The sequence below is a fragment of the Suricata suricatta genome, chromosome X (genome assembly GCF_006229205.1).
Source record: "Suricata suricatta isolate VVHF042 chromosome X, meerkat_22Aug2017_6uvM2_HiC, whole genome shotgun sequence".
In the NCBI taxonomy this organism is placed as follows: domain Eukaryota; kingdom Metazoa; phylum Chordata; class Mammalia; order Carnivora; family Herpestidae; genus Suricata; species Suricata suricatta.
The window spans coordinates 86,334,245-86,352,599 of NC_043717.1; the positions used below are offsets into that span (position 1 = coordinate 86,334,245).

The following is an 18,355-nucleotide window of genomic DNA, read 5'->3' on the forward strand; positions in this document are numbered from 1 at the left end:
GGGATTTCGGCAATTCAGTCACATCTTCAGTCTCCATTTCTTCTTCTTTTTTTTAATGTTTTTATGTGCTGTCAGCACAGAGCCTGACATGCACTAGATCTCACAAACCGTGAGATCATGACCTGAGCCGAAATAAAGAGTCAGACGTTTAACTGACTGAGTTCCCAGGTGCCCATTCAGGCACCATTTCTAATTTTAGTCCTTTTGCTCTTTCTACCACACCTGCAGTGAAAGTTCTATCACATCCACTGGAAGTCTTGAAACCCTCAAAGTCCTATATGAGGGTTACAATCAACTTCTTCTAAGCTCCTGTTAATGTTGATATTTTGACTTCTTCCCATGGATCACGAATGTTCTAAATGGCATATAGAATGATGAATCATTTATAGAAGGTTTTCAACTGACTTTGCCCATATACATCACAAGAATCACCATCTATGGCAGCTATAGCCTTGTGAAATGTATTTTTTAAATAAGAATATTTGAAAGTTGAAATTATTTCTTGATCCACGGGCTGCAAAATGGATTTTGTGTTAGTAGGCGTGAAAATAACATGAATCTCATTGTACATTTCCATCAGAGCTCGTAGGTTACCAGGTGCTTTGTCAATAAGCAGTAATATTTTGAAAGTAATATTTTTTTCCTGAGCAGTAGGCCTCAAAAGTGGGCTTCATATATTCAGTAAACCATGTTGACAGTAGGCTTTGTTGTTTCATTTATAGAACACAGGCATAGTAGTTTCAGCATAATTCTTAAGGGCCCTAGGATTTTTGAAATTGTAAATGAACATTGGCTTCAATTTAGTAAAAGGCGAAAGATGTATACGATCTGAAGAGAAACCAAAGTATTGGCTTCAATTTAAAGTTAACCAGCTGCATTAGTCCCTGACAAGAAGGTCAGTCTGTCCTTTGAAGCTTTGAAGACCAGCATTGACTTTTCTCTAGCTAGCTATGAATGAAATCCCAAGATGGTGTCTACTTCCACTATAAGGCTATTTGGTTTACATTGGAAATTTATTGTTGAGTAACTGTCCTGGTTAATTATCTTAGCTGGTTTTCTGGATAACTTTGTGCAGCTTCTACATCAGCATTTACTGCTTACCTTGCACTTCGATGTGTACTTTAAACTTCATGAACCAATCTCTGCTAGCTTCAGTTTTTATTCTGCATTTTCTTTACCTTTTCCCTGCCTTCATAAAATGCAAGAGAGTTGTGAGGCCTTACCCTGGATTGGGCTTTGGCTTAAGGCAGTGTTGTGGCTGGTTTGATTATCTTATCCAGACCTCTAAAACTTTCTCTGTATCAGCAATAAGGCCGGTTCACTTTGTTGTCATCATATGTTCACTGAACAACACTTGATTTTCTGCAAGAATTTTTCTTTTGCATTTATAATTTGGCTATTTGGCTTAAGAGACCTATCTATTGGCCTGTCTCTGCTTTTGGCATGCCTTCCTCTTTAAGCTAATCATTTTAGCTTTTGAGTTAAAATGAGAGATGTGCAACTCTTTCTTTCACCTAAACACTTGGAGGTCATTGTAGGGTTATTAATTGGCCTAATTTTAATAGTAGTATGTCTCGGTGTACAGCGGACCGAGGAGAGGGAGAGAGGTGAGGGAATCAGAAGACAGCATTTATTAAGTTCACAGTCTTATATGGGCACAATTTACGGTGCCCCATAATGACTACAGTGGTGACATCAAAGATTCCAGATTCCAATAACAAATATAATAATAATGAAAACGTTTAAAATATGAGAGAATTACCAAAGTGACAGAGACCCAAAGTGAGCGCCTGCTGTTGGATAAATGGCTCCGATAGACTTGCTTTGACACATCGATGCCACAAAATTTGGTTTGTAAAAACAAAACCAAACCACCACAGTATCTGTGAAGTGCAATAGAACAAAATATGCTTTTATATTTTGAGTATAAATGCCTTACCAGATACATGATTTGCAAATATTTTGTCCTATTCTGTGGATTGTCTTTTCTCACCCTTGATGAAGTCATTTGAAATACAGAAGTTTTCATTGTAATTAAGTGAAATTCGTTTTTTGTCTCTCATGCTTTTAGTCTAATATCTAAGAATAGTTTGCTTAACACACAGTTATAAGATTTACTTAGGTGTTTTATAGTTTTAGCTGTTACATTTTGGTCTTTGATCCATTTTGATTTAAGGTTTGTGTAAAATATGAGGTAGGGTCCAACTTCATTCTTTTGCATACAGATATCCAGTTTTGTCAGCACCATTTGTCTAGTCTTTCTTCATTGAATTGTCTTGGCATCGAAAAGTCAAGTAACCAACAATACAAGGGTTTATTTTTGGATTCTCATTTTTATTCCATTGAACTACACATCTGTCTTCAAGCCAGTATTATCTTGATTACTGTAACTTTGTAGCAGTTTTAAAATCATGAAGTGTGTGAGTCCTCCAAGTTTGTGTTTCTTTTTCATGATTGTTGGACTATTCTAGATCTCTGGCATTACCATAAGCATTTTAGGATCAGGCTTTCAATTTCTGCTAAGAAGCCAGCTAGGCTTTAAAAATTATTTTTCATGTTTATTTATGTTTGAGAGAGAGAGTGCATAAAAGGGACAGAGGGCAGGAGAAAGAGAGAGAGAAAGAGGGAGACACAGAATCCCAAGCAGGCTTTAGGCTCTGAGCTGTCAGCACACAGCGTGATATGGTGCTCAGACTCGGGAACTGTGAGATCATGACCTGAGCCGAAGTCGGGCGCTTAACCTACTGAGACACCCAAGTGCCCCCTGCTAGGCTTTTAATAGGGATTGCATTGAGTCTATAGATCTTTTTGAAGAGTATTGTCATCTAATAATATTAGTTCTCCAGATCCATGAACTGTCCTACTCTCTTAGCATGTTTGTTTAGACATCAATTTGCGTTTGTTAGATGGAACTATTATTGCTCACTGTTGGAAAAAAATTGTTTAGTTTTGCATTTTCTCAATGACCCAGCCAGCCATTCACCTTTTTAAGATTTTTGTTTTCATTTCATCGAAATGTTAATATTTAAGTGTTATTTATATTTACTATCATTTTAGTGAAAAAATACAGGTGTGATTTTTAATGTTTTCTTTGATATCCTTAATGTCACTAAGAAGTAAATAATTATACTCTATAGAGTTGGGTCCCATAGTTTGTTTTCAAATTCCTTTTAATGCAGAATAAACAGAAGATTCATTATCATTTTGTGCCATCAGGTAATTACTTTACTGAATTCAGATAAAATTTAATTTTAAATTTTAGTGTATAAGTATGTAAATACTAATTTGAAGTAATGGGATACTATTTAATGTTGAATCTCAATGACTTTAATCAGACTTGATTCTTTGAACATTAGAAAAGTTAATTTTTTTTTTCTCCTTTGCTGTAGTCGGTGGTAGATGATTGGATAGAATCCTATAAGCATGACCGAGATATAGCACTTCTTGACCTCATCAACTTTTTTATTCAGTGTTCAGGCTGTAAAGGTAAGATACATGTATTTTGGAAGCAGAATGTTCTCAAATGATCTCTTTTTGTTCCACCTAAATATATATTAGTGCTTTACATGGAAAATAACGCCAAGATATTGAATTGTTTGCATTATAACCATACAAAATGTTAAAGGAAAAAAGAGCAAAGAACAAAGTAAGAAAGAAACTCTGTTGAGACCATTGTATTCATGTGTGAATGTTAACTATAAAGGTGGCAATTTATAATTGTTATATTACTTTTATTATTAGAGATACTTCCCACTTTCAGCATCTGGTTTTAGGAACTAAGAAATGGATTAAGAAGGGAGGAGGAAGATAATGAAGAGACACAGGTTCAAGTGGCAGGGAATTGTAAAGTGTAGGGAGTTTAAAAGTCCCATGAATAACAGTAATTAAGTAAGTATGTAAGTAAGTTAAGTAAGGTTCTGGTGAAATTTCTAGCTTTTCTAGAAAGTAGAGAAGTTTCAAAGTGGGGTTTTGTTGAAAATGTTATTTCACTTTATTTAAAAAGATTTTGAATTAGGAATGAGGTAAATATAAAATACAGTCAGTGTCTTCCCTGGAGCAAAAATATTTAGTGCATACATTTAGCAGGGAGACAAAATTATGGAAGTTGGGAGGTGTAATACATCCTGATCTGGATCAGTAAATGATTCAGACAAATCATGGGCAGGTTAGGATTTGTTTTGTTTCTCTGTAATACTTGGTCCGTCCTTGAAATTCTAGAAGATGTCTAGGAAAATAAATGTTACAGAGTTTTCCAAGAGTATTGCATATTTTTAGAAAGTGGTACCAAAAATATGGCCATTAGAAGTCAAAAGGAGGGATGTTTGCTTAAAAATAGATCTGAGAAGTTATGATGTTAAAGAATGATGGATTTAAACAAATCTGTAAAGAGTATCCCAAGATGTCTATTTCTTTAATTCTATAATAACACTTTATTTGGAGTTGTAAAACAAGTCACATTTTTAAAATGAGTTTTTATTTTTTATTTTTATTTTTTTCACTTTGAAAGTGACATTTTATTGAAAACAGAGTTGTTACATTCTTCTCACATTACTTTTTATTCCTGGTAGCATAGGATTAAAATCCTAATTTTCAAAATTACACTGTTCAATGTAAAATTTACATAATCGGTTTATATAAAGACTTGTTTTCAGTTAAGTTTTTAAAGTATTTGTTTTAATTCCAGTATAGTTAACATACAGTGTTCGATTATTTTCAGGTGTACAGTGATTCAACAATTCATATGAACAAGTAACATTTTAAGAACAGATACATTTTATTTGAGGTTGATCACAATATTCAGTGTAGCATACATACTAGATATTATGTATGAGAGGCCAGATAGATAAAAAATTGACTTCTAGAGTCTTACCTGCATAATACCATTTATGTGGTCAATGTTGAGAAATTTCAAAAGTTGTCTTTTTAGAGAATTTAAAACTTTAGAGAGAGAGTTGCCTAGTTTATTTCTCTGCTATAGGTAGCCACAAATTAGTAATAGAAAATTCTACTGATTCTGCTCAAAGGAAGTACAACAATAACAGTATGATGAATCAGAATCACACTTTTCCTAAATGAGCTATATTAATATTATTTTTACTTTGTCTACGTCCAGTCCACTTTTCTGGAGTAGAAGAAATCAAGTACCTGTTTGTGGTCTTGTGTAATCAAGGGCTCTGTCTGTCCTTTTTCCTTATATTCTTTGAAAGTGGGAGGTTGATTGCAGAACAACTTAACAGGTTCCAGAAATCACTTGATGAGTTAAAATTCTGATTTTTATCTTTAGTCTTCCCTGTTACATGATAGTCAGTTTTAGTTTCCTTAGTTAGGATTCTGAATTATAGTTTTAAAATAAGGCCATAGAGCATTTATCCTTTATCAGATTCATTCTTTTCTGGCAGCAGTGTTTTTATGAATCAGAAGATTGTTATCTGAGTGTTTGGATATACTTTGTCATAAACCAGGTTCAGATTTTTAAAAATTCAAGGTGTTGAAAACTTAAATTACCAGGTATATTTAAACACTGCCGTAATATTTATTAGAATCAAGAAGCTCTGCAAAGGAGAATTTATCATATAATCCAAAATTAAGGTCATTAAGTACTTTCAGAACACGCTTAGCATTATTTAGATTGAATTCTTTTATAAACAAGTTAGAAACATCTTTTAAGTATATGTATTGTACTTTAACCTTTTTCTTTTGGAGTCCTGATTGTCATCATGAACATTAGTTATGCTACTGTAGTTTTGCGTTCAGCAGCTATTGTGCTGTGGTGGGATATTTGGTTCTACACCGAATGGCTCCAGACTGCTTTGTGGTGGCTCAGTCTGTGGCCGGTGTCTTCTTCCTTCTTTCCTGGTCAACTGTCACTTTTTAGTTTTCCAGTTTTTAGCATTCTGTCTTCATCTCTTCTACAATTTCAGTGCAGTGGGCTTAGGCCTGGTGTCTTAATGGCTCCTTCACACCTGCCCAAAGAGATATGTGCATGGAGTTTGTGACAGCTATTTTTTTTCTGCTTATTTTTGGGTTTCTGGCTGTTAGATGGCCAGTGGCATCAGAGAGGAGCGTTAGAAATGGGACACTTGTCAAAATGTTTGCAGTATATTTGCTTTGAGATGTATTTATTATACGCATGCTTATTTTTTAGAAATTGTTTCAGGGATTGAGTAACCTGTCTTTCTGTAGCATTGCCAAGTTTATAGTAGCACCTGGGTGTAAAGTGTAGGAAGGCTCTGAAAATAATATATCTATGATTCTAGATTAAAATAAAAACCTTCAAAAGGTTTTTGAGAATGTGCTTCTTTAGCCAGGAAAAGGGTGCTTTCTTCCAGATTTGTTAATATTTTAAGTTCTTTAATGTTGTGGTAAGTAAAGGCTCTTCACAGCACCACTAGAAATTGATGTAGGTGAATAATCTCATACAAAGTATTTAGTTTCTCTTTGCCTTAGCCGTTAGCTTTCTCATCTGTAAAAACGGGATTATAGTGCCTCTTCATCGGCTTGTTCCCAGGGCTAAATGTATGCAAAGTGGCCGGTGTATAGGAGGCTCCGTGGATGCTAGTTCCTCTTGTACCCTTGCTGGCTTTGTTACACTACTGGGAAGTCTTAAATTGCATGCCTCTAGAGAAGGGGCTCAGGTATCAGTTGTTCTTTTCTGGTTTGGCATTGGAAAGACACTATGATATTTCAATGTTTTAAAATTTATATATATACACACACACAAGTACATGCATATAAAAAATATATCATGGTTACTTGAAATAAATCTATTAATTGTATCTAATTTTTAAAAAATGTTTATTTTGAGAGACTGTGCATGGTAGTGGGTGGTGAAGGGGGAGATAGAGGGCCAGGCAGAGAGGGAAAGGTAGAGATAGAATCTCAAGCAGCCTCCATGCTATGAGTGCAGAGCCCGATGCAAGGCTCAAACTCATGAACCCTGAGAGCATGACTTGAGCTGAAATCCAGAGTTGGAAGCTTAACCATCTGAGCCACCCATGCGCCCCTATATCTAAAATTTATAATACATCTCATCTTCCTGTACCAAGACATTCTTTTTTTTTTTTTTTTTTTTTTTTTAAGATGGTACTATATTTATGTTGTTCATACTGCTAGGACTGGCAGGGAATAAGTAATCCAGCAACAGAAATAGGATTTTAAGAATTCACTTTTTACATATGTTCCTTTTTAAATAATCTGATACTCCATCAGTGGAAGTTCATGTACATCTTCTTCCTGTATTGACTCCTACTCATCATTTTTTCTAGAAGTCTCTTTTTTGATATTCGGTCTACCTGGCTAATTTTTACTACTTCTTGTAATGTGCACCATTTCTTCCTTTTCCCATCTTCCTTTGAAATTCTGAGTGTCCTTATCAGATCCCTTCTCTGTGAAACACCAAATTCTTTATTTATTGTCTTCCTATAGCTTTTCTTGGCATTGCCACTCATTAGGGCATTTCTTATATACTGTGTTTAATAGTTTTTATTTTTCCCTCCCTCCCTTCCTTCTGAGACAGAGCAGAAGCTGGGAGAGGGAGAGAGAGAACCACAAGCAGTCTCTGCAGTGTCAGTGCAGAGCCCTACACAGGGCTCAATCTTACAACTCTGAGATCATGACTTGAGCCAAAATCAGGAGTCATATGTTTATTTGAGCCACCCAGATGCCTCCTTCCTCTTTTTGTTGTTCTTTATTTAAACTTTCGGCTTGATTATAGGATGTGCGGCAACTACAATTTACTGTTTATTTGGAGCCATTTTAAAGGGTGATGGGTTATTGCCTTATATATATAGTAGTGCTTAATAAGGAAACCTGGCTAAAGTGAACTTTACCTATTACTCTCTTCCTTATATTGTTTTATCCTTAAGGTTTTAATTGTTACCCTGGGTGGTGCCTCACCTTTGATGACATGTTTTATATTAGAAGGGGCTAAGCTAGTATACATATTATACGTAAGACTAAATTAAGTCAGCTAGAAATGTTATAGAGACTGACAGTATTCGAGGCTGACTTAGACGTTCTCTTTATTTTATTCAGTCTACAATGTGTATTAACTTCTTACACTTGCACATTTCAGGAGTTGTCACAGCAGAAATGTTTAGACATATGCAGAACTCTGAAATAATTCGAAAAATGACTGAAGAGTTTGATGAGGTAACTTATTACCCTAAATGTTTTGATAATTTTATGCATGTTGACTTTGATTTACCCTTAAAAGTATTCTTAAATTCTGAGTGTTAGTGTTATGGATAACAGCTTTGGCATCAGATTTAACCAGATGATGAGATGTGACCTTGGGCAAGTTGTTGTCTTAGCATCGGTTTCATCTGGAAAATGGGGCTAATAGTACTTCTTTCATAAGGCTGTTGTAAAGATTTAATTCAGTAATGTTTGAAAAATTTCTAGCATTTTACAGTGCCTGGTACATAGTAAGAACTTAATAGTGGTAGCTCTTATTATTATCAAGAAATTAAAACTTCAAGAGAGAATAAAATATATTGCCTAAGACCATGTCTTGGAATATTGTTAAAAGATAGATTTGGTCAATATTTGGGGAACAGGTACCTTAGGCAAAAGACTATATACAGTTGACCCTTAAACAGCATAGGGGTTCGGATGCTGACCCCCCCCATGGTCAAAAATATGGATATAATTTTGCCCCTCTCCAACCATAACTATTATAATCGCCTACTCTTCACTGGAAGCTTTACCAATGAATGGTTGATTAATGAACATTTGTATGTTATATGCGTTATGTAGTATATTTTTATAATAAAGTGAGATAGAGAAAATAAAATGTTATTAAAATTATAAGGAAGAGAATACAAATTATAGTACTATACATATGTTTATTGAAGAATATCTATATTAGTAGACTTGTACAGTTCAAACCCATGTTGTTTAATGGTCAACTCTCTACACATTATTTAGAACATCCTTTATGTTTCAAATATTAGAAATAAGAACAATACAAACGAAAAAATACTAGCTTAGGCTTGAATGAATTCTTTTTTAAAAATTTTTTTAAACATTTATTTTCTTTTTTGAGAGACAGAGCATGAGCAGGAAAGGGTCAGAGAGAGAGGGAGACACAGAATCTGAAACAGGCTCCAGGCTCTGAGCTGTCAGCACAGAGCCCGATGTGGGGCTTTTGAACCCACAACAGTGAGATCCATGACCTGAGCTGAAGTCGGACGTTCAACAGACTGAGCCACCCAGGTGCCCCTAAATGAATTCTCTATAACAGTGACGTCTTTGAAGTATTGTTACCAATAAAGACAGATTTACTATAATGTAAGCTCCTTCAGGGCAGGGTTCACAGCTGCCTTCCAGCACCAGCAGATTTACTCTTCAGAACTTGTCACCGTGAATTTCCAAGTAGAAAGTCTGGTCTAATGTGAGTTCTACCTGATCATTTTTTTTCTTGCTTACTCTGATGAAGGAGCTTTCAACTATTATTCTAAAAGATGGACAAAAGTTGTGTAAAAGGCTTTGATGTTCACTAAGTGCTATTAATCAGTCTCCAAGTAGTTGAGAGGTAATTATGAGTAATGGTGTTACAGCAGTTCATCCTCCCTCCCCCCCCCATCCCCAGGGATACATCCAAGACCTCCAGTGGATGCCTGAAGGCACAAGTAGTACCAACCCTGTATATTCTATGTTTTTCTTCTATGCATACATACCTGTGATAAAATTTAATTTATTAGACACAATAAGAGATTAACAATAACTAATAATAAAACAGACCAGTTATAACACTATACTGCAATAAAAGTTATGCAAACGTAGTCTTTCTCTCTCAAAATATCTTGTGCTGTACTCACCCTTGTGATGATGTGAGATGACAAAAATTTCCTACAATGATGAGATAGATGAACTGAGGTGAATCACATAGGTGTTGTGACATAGCATTAGGTTACTATTGACCTTATGACAATACCTCAGAAGAAAGATCATCTATCTGCCTTTGGATGGAGGTTGACTGTGGGTAACCGAAATGTGGAAAATGAAATGGCATAACGGTGGGAGGGACTACTTTATTTTAATTTACTAATATCAGATGTTTTAGTGAGGACCTTCTTACTAAGGAGAAATAGCTGTTTGAGATAAGAATCCTGAAATCTGATTTGAAAGTATCAGCAAACCAAGGTACTAACAACAATTAAGATGATACAGTTCATTGTAGCCACTAAATGATTTAATCAGAATATGGAAGAATATTAGTATCTTATTCTCAGGTGAGAAATAATATTTCAACTTCTATATGGCATGACCTAAAATTTAAAAAAAAAACATATTGTTCTCATGACAAAATATAGGGGTGCCTGGCTGGCTCAGTTGGTAGAGCATACGACTTTTAATCTTAGAGTCATGAGTTCCAGCCCCTCATCGGGCATGGAGCCTATTTTAAAAAATAAGAAAAATACATATATCATGGTTAAAAAACTTACTGACCTGTATTAATAAAACGATCTTAAGTGTCTAGGATATTCTTGAAAGCATCTCTTATTTTGGAAGTTCTATGAAGTATTGGCCTCTTTTTATTTTTTAAGGGTTTGTTTTTAATGATTTATAGAGATTCTCAATATAACTTCAGTGGAGAATGCCCCATTTTTATGTAGAAGAATACTTAGGTACCAGTCTTTCTAGGGTATACCAGCTATCTTCCATTGCTTTTAAAAATTTTGTCACTGTTTTTGTCTGTTGACTATTTGATGTCCTTGAACCTAATGAAAATATGCATTATAATCTTCTGATTGTTTATAAATCATATATCATTTAGACTGGCTGAGAATATGATTTCATCATTTTTAATCCATTAAAAATAGAACATTGGTTTGATTTTGGTATGCTTTTGTTGTAAGGAAATGCAATCAGTTTATCTTTGTTAATCAGAACGTTTTGCTTTGATGGGAGAGGCTTTTCATTTTTTAAGTAATTGGTATGTATTTATCTTCGTTAAAGTAAATTCAGAATATCCATTTTGGTCTTAAAGAGAAGTATTCAAAGGTACCCCCACCTAGCACATTATTCTCCTGCCTACTTTGATGATTTAATGGAGAAGAAAGGTGAGGTAAAGGAGTCTTAGTTTCAGCTTCTCCCCAGGGAATTTCAAAGACAAGCAAAATTTTGTTAAATCATGTGTTTTAAATGAAATTGCTGTTTAAAACTTTTGTTTTAGGATAGCGGAGACTACCCACTTACCATGGCTGGTCCTCAGTGGAAGAAGTTCAAATCCAGTTTTTGTGAATTCATTGGCGTATTAGTACGGCAGTGTCAATATAGTATCATATATGATGAGTACATGATGGATACAGTCATTTCACTTCTTACAGGATTGTCTGACTCACAAGTCAGAGCATTTCGACATACAAGCACCCTGGCAGGTCAGTATTCAAAATTTTTTTGCGTATTTCTTTAGGTTAGAGATGAAAATAGTTTTCATTAAAAGAAATGAAATAATAATCACACATATTAATCTTGTTATAGAGTAAACACAAACAGGATACTCTTCCTCCACCGTCACCGTCCACCCTCACCCTGTGAATTACTGGGAATGCAATGATATTTTTCAGTTTTGATTTTGTGAAGCTATATTATATATTATAGTGAGTGTATGGTTATTTTCTTGTGTCACACCTACTTGATTACTATGCCACAGAAGGGGAAAAGAAGTGGGTAGGAATGTGTTATGTTATTGAAAGATGTTTTATCAGGGAGGATATTGACAGAATTTGGGGAGACTGTCCATTATTTTGTATACGTAGTCCTAATGACCCTTATTTTGTCTCTGATATCCACTGTTCCCACTGTTTGATGGTCTTTGCAGGATGATTATTCTTTAACCACACAACAAAAGTTTATTTTTTGTGTGTTTCAGAGTAACTTTAGACGGAGCTAAATTCTTTGATTTTTGAAATGAGTTATATTTTTAAGCTTCACATAATTCTAGAACAGTGAGTTTTGGTGTTGGTGTTTATAAAATCTTGTGGTTTTTTGTTTGTGCTAAAAGTAAAATTGTTGATAACGCTATCATTGAGTATGTTCTTCTTGGTTTGAGTTTGAAAAAATCATTTTTAGATTGGAAGTCACAAAATACAAATGTGTTCTTGTTCTGTGAACTTAGGTAGCATTTAATATTAGGAATTTTATGGCTAAAATAAAATAAGTATGATGGCATAAGGTGAATAATTTTAGATCAGAATAACAAACTGAAGGAATGAAATAGCTCTGAAGAGAAAGTTGAGAATCCCTTTTAAAGACACTCACTAGCCACAAATTAAGATTTAGTTTTTTGTTGTTCTATTATGCAATGAACCAGGTCTGAGAAATAGTCTGGAGTAAACTAAAAAAAAGTATAAAATGGTGAGATAGTAAGTTTTAAATCATAGTAAGTTTTAAATCACAGTGAGTCTTGTCTCAGGAGCATGGGTTCAGTAACAGAAGGTGGGAATCTGGAGGAAGTGTAATACAAAGCACTTTAGTGAGTGTTATTTTTCTTTGTGCTTTTGTCTTTTCATCTAGATCTGTTTTTCATAATTTCACCATTGTCTTTATGATGATATGTAGTAGAGTAAAATCAAACAAAGATGAAACTCTTAAGTTTTACACACTATAGTTTAACATGAAGCACTCAGATTCCCTTTCCCTTTGGTTACTGAGATAGCTAAATGACTGCCATATGAACCAAAATTTACTTAGAAGGTGAAATACGATCTCTGAGAAAGATCATAGGGGATACAGTTTAGAGTAGTGGGATTTGACCATAGTCTAAAGTCAGATTACCTAGTTTTTTAAAGAAGTTTATTTTTGAGAGAGAGAGAGAGAGAGATAGGGAGCACGAGCGTGAGTGAGCATGAGTGGGGGGGAGGGGCAGTTAGAGAAAGGGAGACACAGTATCTGAAACAGGCTCCAGGCTCTGAGCTGTCAGCACAGGGAGTTAACTCTTGGACTATGAGATTATGACCTGAGCCAAAGTCAGATGTGTAACCAACCAAGCTACCCACACGCCCCAGATTACCTAGTTTTGGATACTGGTTTAACTACTTACATGAAATGTATAATCTCAGGCAGATTCCTTAATATCCATGGCCTTTAGTTTCCTCATGAATGAAATGGGGATAATACTTAACTCTGAGGGTTGTGAGGTTTAAGAGATAATCCATGAAAAGTACTTTAACATAGATAACTGACATATAGAAAGTATTCATCAGTACATATTAGCTGTTGTTTATTTGTTGTCATTTGTAGCAGCTGTATTTTTCTTTTTTGTTGGAAGCAGAACAGCCCATCTTGTACTTAATTTCTCTTAACTTATATTAAATTGTAAAATTTTGCATCTGTGAGACTAATTTCAACATTTTCCATTTAAAAATAGCTATGAAATTGATGACAGCTTTGGTGAATGTGGCACTAAATCTTAGCATTAATATGGATAATACACAAAGACAGTATGAGGCAGAACGGAATAAAATGATTGGAAAACGAGCCAATGAGAGACTAGAACTCCTGCTCCAGAAGCGGAAGGAGGTAAACTTTTGTACTGAGTATTTTTTTAATGTTAATTTTTTATTTATCTTGAGAAAGAGAGAGAATGCTCACATGCACGAGCTTGAGGGAGGGAGGGGCAGAGAGAGAATCCTAAGCAGGCTCCACACTGGTAGTGTGCAGTGTGACATAGAGCTGGAGCTCAAAACTGTGAAGCCATGTCCTGAGCTAAAATCAGGAGTTAGATGCTTAACTGATTGAGCTACCCAGGTGCCCCTGTATTGAATATTTAAGCTGTTAATCCATGACCAACTTAGTCACCATTACTTATTATATAACTTCGTGAGTTCTTCAGATAAAGTTTTGGGAACAATTTAAATTTAAATAACATTGCAAGTTGTTTAAATGTTCGGTTTGGTTGACTGTGCATGTAAACAGTATCTTTTGCATGCATTTTCTTTCTGTGTGGACTAGGATTAAGAGTTTAAGGTTTTAAGTAAGGAGTCCTGGGCCATTTAGACAGGTTGGAAGCCTCAGTATTATTTATCTCTGCCATGAAAATGTCTCTCTTAACTTCTTCCCTGAGCTTGTCGTCAGGATGAATTCAGGTTTTTACTTATGTAACATCACTATGAAAAATTACTTATGGGCCATTTATGGTGTTTCAATTGCTCCCTTGTTTTTTTTTTTTTGTTGTTGTTGCTGTTGTATAGGAGGCAGTTAACATTAATGACTGACCACCAAATTTAACTTTGAATGAGGAAACTGTTTTTCAGCCTTAAAGATTTTTTTTTAATGTTTATATTTGAGGGACAGAGTGTGTGTGTGAGGACAGAGAGAAAGAGGGAGACCCAGAATCGGAAGCAGGCTCCAGCTCTCAGCTGTCAGCACAGAGCCCAATGTGTGGGACTCGAACCTACAAGCCTTGAGATCATGAGCTGAGCTGAAGTTGAACACTTACCCAACTGAGCCATCCAGGCACCCCCTAAATAAAATATTTTAATGTTGTGTTTTTTATTTTAAATTCCTCTTTCATTAGTGATATTAATATTTTGCCATCTGATACTTGTGATGTTTGTGCTGATTTCTAATATGCAAGAGCTGATATTTCAGAAATGCTAGTAATGTAGTTAGAATTTGCCATAGTAATCTATAAATTCCTACTTGATTTTGACATATTTGAGGTTGGTAGTAGCTAGAATTTTAGTTGGTTATGTTTGAGATAGTCAATAACCTTTAAAAATGCCCTGACTCAAGAAAATCCTAAAAATCTTGCCCATATTTCCCCCTTCCTAAATTCCTCACCTTTTATGTATAGTTTAAAATGAAGAATTGACCTTTTTGCCTCTTAATTTAGTTAATAAAGGTTATCATATGATTTATTAGGTAAACATAATGCATGTCTTAGGCCTTAAAATTATGGACTAGTTCTTGGACATAAATTTAAGATTGTCAGCATAGAATGAGAGGATATAGGTAAAAGAATTTTGAGATTAAAATTCCTGTACAAGTATTAGATATTAATACTTTTAGGTTAGGGTTCGTTTTTGACCACCTTGTACATTTGACTATCCTTGCTAATGAATAAATATAAGAAGCACATGCCCTTGTTAGCATTATTTGGAAATGCAAGAATGTGCTTATAATAGAAAAAAATACATTTAATAGAAGCCCAGAACATAATCTGAAAACTCATTGATACTAAAACTGTGAAAGATTTTTCTCCTCTCAAGCTCTAAAACAATTTTGTCTTCATCCTCAAACTCTGAATTGAAAATAATGGGAGTAGATAAGTAAACTAAGATTTTAAAATACTTACTTGATTATTTAAGGTGACCTTTGTTTCCTTCAAAAGAATTTAGCAGAGAGATTCATTTTTACCAAGTTATTTTACTCCAATATCTTGTGTTCTTTAAGCAGGCACTGTAACATTTCTTTTTCCGATGATTATGACCAAGATAATGCAATAATGTTAGGCTTTTTTGATGTGAACATATATGTTATATAATAGATAATATGTACTATAATAAATTACTTAACAGAGTTTATGTGCATTTTTACAATGGAAATTTGTGAGCCTTAGAAAGGCTAATCTACCAGCTAAACATTAAAAGCCAAGTCAAATATTCCAGGTATCAGGGGACTTTACCTACCTGATCTACTGCAGCTGTTAATTTTTCTGTGTGGCTTCTGTTGTCTATAGAATTAAAAATCAGGTGTAATTACCAAAACACTGTAGAGACCTGCATTTGTACTTGTAACAACGTTTAGAGGTTCTTTTGGTTGTCCTTCCTTACAATTGAAAAGAAATGATGTCTTCTTTTCAGCTTCAGGAAAATCAAGACGAGATAGAAAATATGATGAATGCAATATTTAAAGGAGTGTTTGTACATAGATACCGGTAAGTCAGGACATTTTTTCTATGTAACACTCTTTTTTTATAGTTTAAATTTATTCATTTATTCTAAGAGAGATAGAGAGCATGCAAATGCATGTGGGAGCTAGTGACACAGAGAGAGGAGAGAATCCCAAGAAGGCTCTGTGGTGTCAGTGTGCAGCCTGATGCAGGGCTCGATCTCACGAACCGTGAGATCATGACCTGAGCCAAAATCAAGAAATTAAGAGTCAGATGTTTAATCAACTGAGCCACCCAGGTACCCTATATGTAATTCTTTTTTCTATTCAAGTTTGGATATTTAGTGGCATAGACAGTATAAATTAGTGGAAGCAGCATTGGAACAAGATCACTGTTAGAAGGTAAGGTCTTCTACTAATTGAGATACTCTAGTCAAGTTATTTAACTGCTCCGAAGTTGATGTTTCCTCTCTGCATTTAAAATGGGGTAATGTTGTGCTTGACTTGTAGCTGCCCAGCAGATGGAAGCTACTGCTTTGATTAAGACTCAGGGCACAGAATACGTAACTGCTTTTGGATGTACTATGTTAATAGAAACTATGCATGAAAATTCTGGACTCTTTTCCACCATTTGCGTGTCAGTGGGAAAGTTTGGATAAAATTAAGAGTTGTTTAGTTATTTTTTGGGGTTTTTTTTTGTTTGTTTTTGCTGTTTTGAATGAGCAGAGGAAAGAAATAGGTAATCTTCTCACCATTTCTCCTTGTAACCTATTCTTTAAATGTTGGTGGCATTTTTATTCAACTTCTCCCTCACTTCCTCAACTTGGCAATTACAGTCACTTCCTTCATTATGTGTCTTTGTCCATTTTTTCCTTTTTGTTGTCACCATTACCTTATTCTATTCTCCCATCATTTCTCATACCTAGAGATTACTGAAAGTTTTCCTGAAACATTCTTTTGTTGTTATTCTCTGCTCAAAAGCCTTCAGTAACTCACCATTACCTACGGGATGAATTTAAAATAATTTAGTCTGACATTAAAATCCAAATTTAGCTTGGCCTCAGTGTTATGTGTACCTAATTCTCTCCTGGAAAATTATGCTTTAACTAGACTAGTTTGCCTGCTGTCTTCTGAACACACCGTGCCCAGCAGGTGTGAGCAGAGGCTGGGTGGGATATGGCATGATATAAAAGGTGAGGGGATACAATTTTGTTTGTAATTTTATTTAATTTAAAATTTTTATGCTATGATTTATTATGCTTTGCCATATAGAATGTAAGCATTCAGGCTCATGCTTCAGTTCTACTTTTAAATAACCCAGTTAATACATAAGATAGTGGTATATTCATATTAGGTAGGCAGTATTGACATCCCTTGAAGAAATCACAAATCCTGTTGCTGTAATGGCACTAATATATGTAATTTTTCCTTCATTTAGTGATGCAATAGCTGAAATCCGAGCTATTTGCATTGAAGAAATTGGCATTTGGATGAAAATGTATAGTGATGCCTTTCTAAATGACAGTTATTTAAAGTATGTTGGTTGGACTATGCATGATAAGGTAAGATATGCTCTTATAGAACGTTTGTCTACACATAGGCATAGCTCTCTACAGCTCTTATTCATAATGGTTTATCTGTGTATAGGTTTGCCTGGGACCGGGACCACATTCCTATAGGCCTCTCTCTTTTATTCTTTTCTATCTGCTCCATGAAAAACATACAGTCTCTATTGTATAAAGTCCCCTATATTTTTAAGTCTTGGCCACTGATTTAGACTTTAATCTTGAGTTACTTTTTATTGTGAAACATTAGAATCGTGTAGATGGTGGTGGTTAGACATTTCTTAGAGCAGTAAGAAGAGTCCTTATTCTTAATATGTGAGCGCTATACTTTAAAAGCTTTTTCTAATTTTTTCTCTTTTGATGAATTACAACTTTGCCTTTGACGTTTTTTATTTTCTGTTTTTTTGTTAATCTGCCTTTTTTTTGAGCTACCTTTTCACTAGCCTTAAACTTTTTTTTTGCATATATCCCTTACAAATACTACTTTTTGTGAAGGAAAACGTACTGTGAAATGTGCTACTTCACAGTATTGTCTTTCACAATAGTATTGCTCTGAGCAAATTTTCAAAAAATTTTAATTTGACCTACAGAAATAGTAACCCAAAAGGTATTTAGTCTTACATGTATGTATTGATTCCTATTTTTGCATTATCAGATATGAGTTTTTGAAACTGAGAGTTTTGAAGAATTGTATAGAAGGTACTTAAAAATTTAAAGTAGAAGATATTATATATGTCTTGAATATTCACATTGGAAATATGCAGAGTTTTAATGCATTTTCTCCTCTTGTTTCATTTAGCAAGGTGAGGTAAGACTCAAATGTCTCACTGCTCTACAAGGGCTTTATTATAACAAAGAGCTTAATTCCAAACTGGAGCTTTTCACCAGTCGGTTCAAGGTTAGTATTACTTTAAGGTTTTAAAAATTATTTATTGTTTGAAAATATTTTT

At 34.6% G+C, this 18,355-nt stretch overlaps 1 protein-coding gene across 5 annotated transcripts in view; it reads left to right on the forward strand.

The window, feature by feature from the left end:
• STAG2 (stromal antigen 2) overlaps window positions 1–18,355 on the forward strand; it is a 128,132-nt gene that overhangs the window by 63,120 nt on the left and 46,657 nt on the right. For all 5 annotated transcript variants that reach the window (XM_029929478.1, XM_029929482.1, XM_029929481.1 and 2 more), the window contains exons 5-11: window positions 3,390–3,486; window positions 8,075–8,151; window positions 11,180–11,384; window positions 13,376–13,527; window positions 15,813–15,886; window positions 17,279–17,402; window positions 18,205–18,303. In XM_029929478.1, coding sequence (XP_029785338.1) covers window positions 3,390–3,486; window positions 8,075–8,151; window positions 11,180–11,384; window positions 13,376–13,527; window positions 15,813–15,886; window positions 17,279–17,402; window positions 18,205–18,303 — 828 coding nt within the window. The remainder of the gene's footprint in view (window positions 1–3,389; window positions 3,487–8,074; window positions 8,152–11,179; window positions 11,385–13,375; window positions 13,528–15,812; window positions 15,887–17,278; window positions 17,403–18,204; window positions 18,304–18,355) is intronic.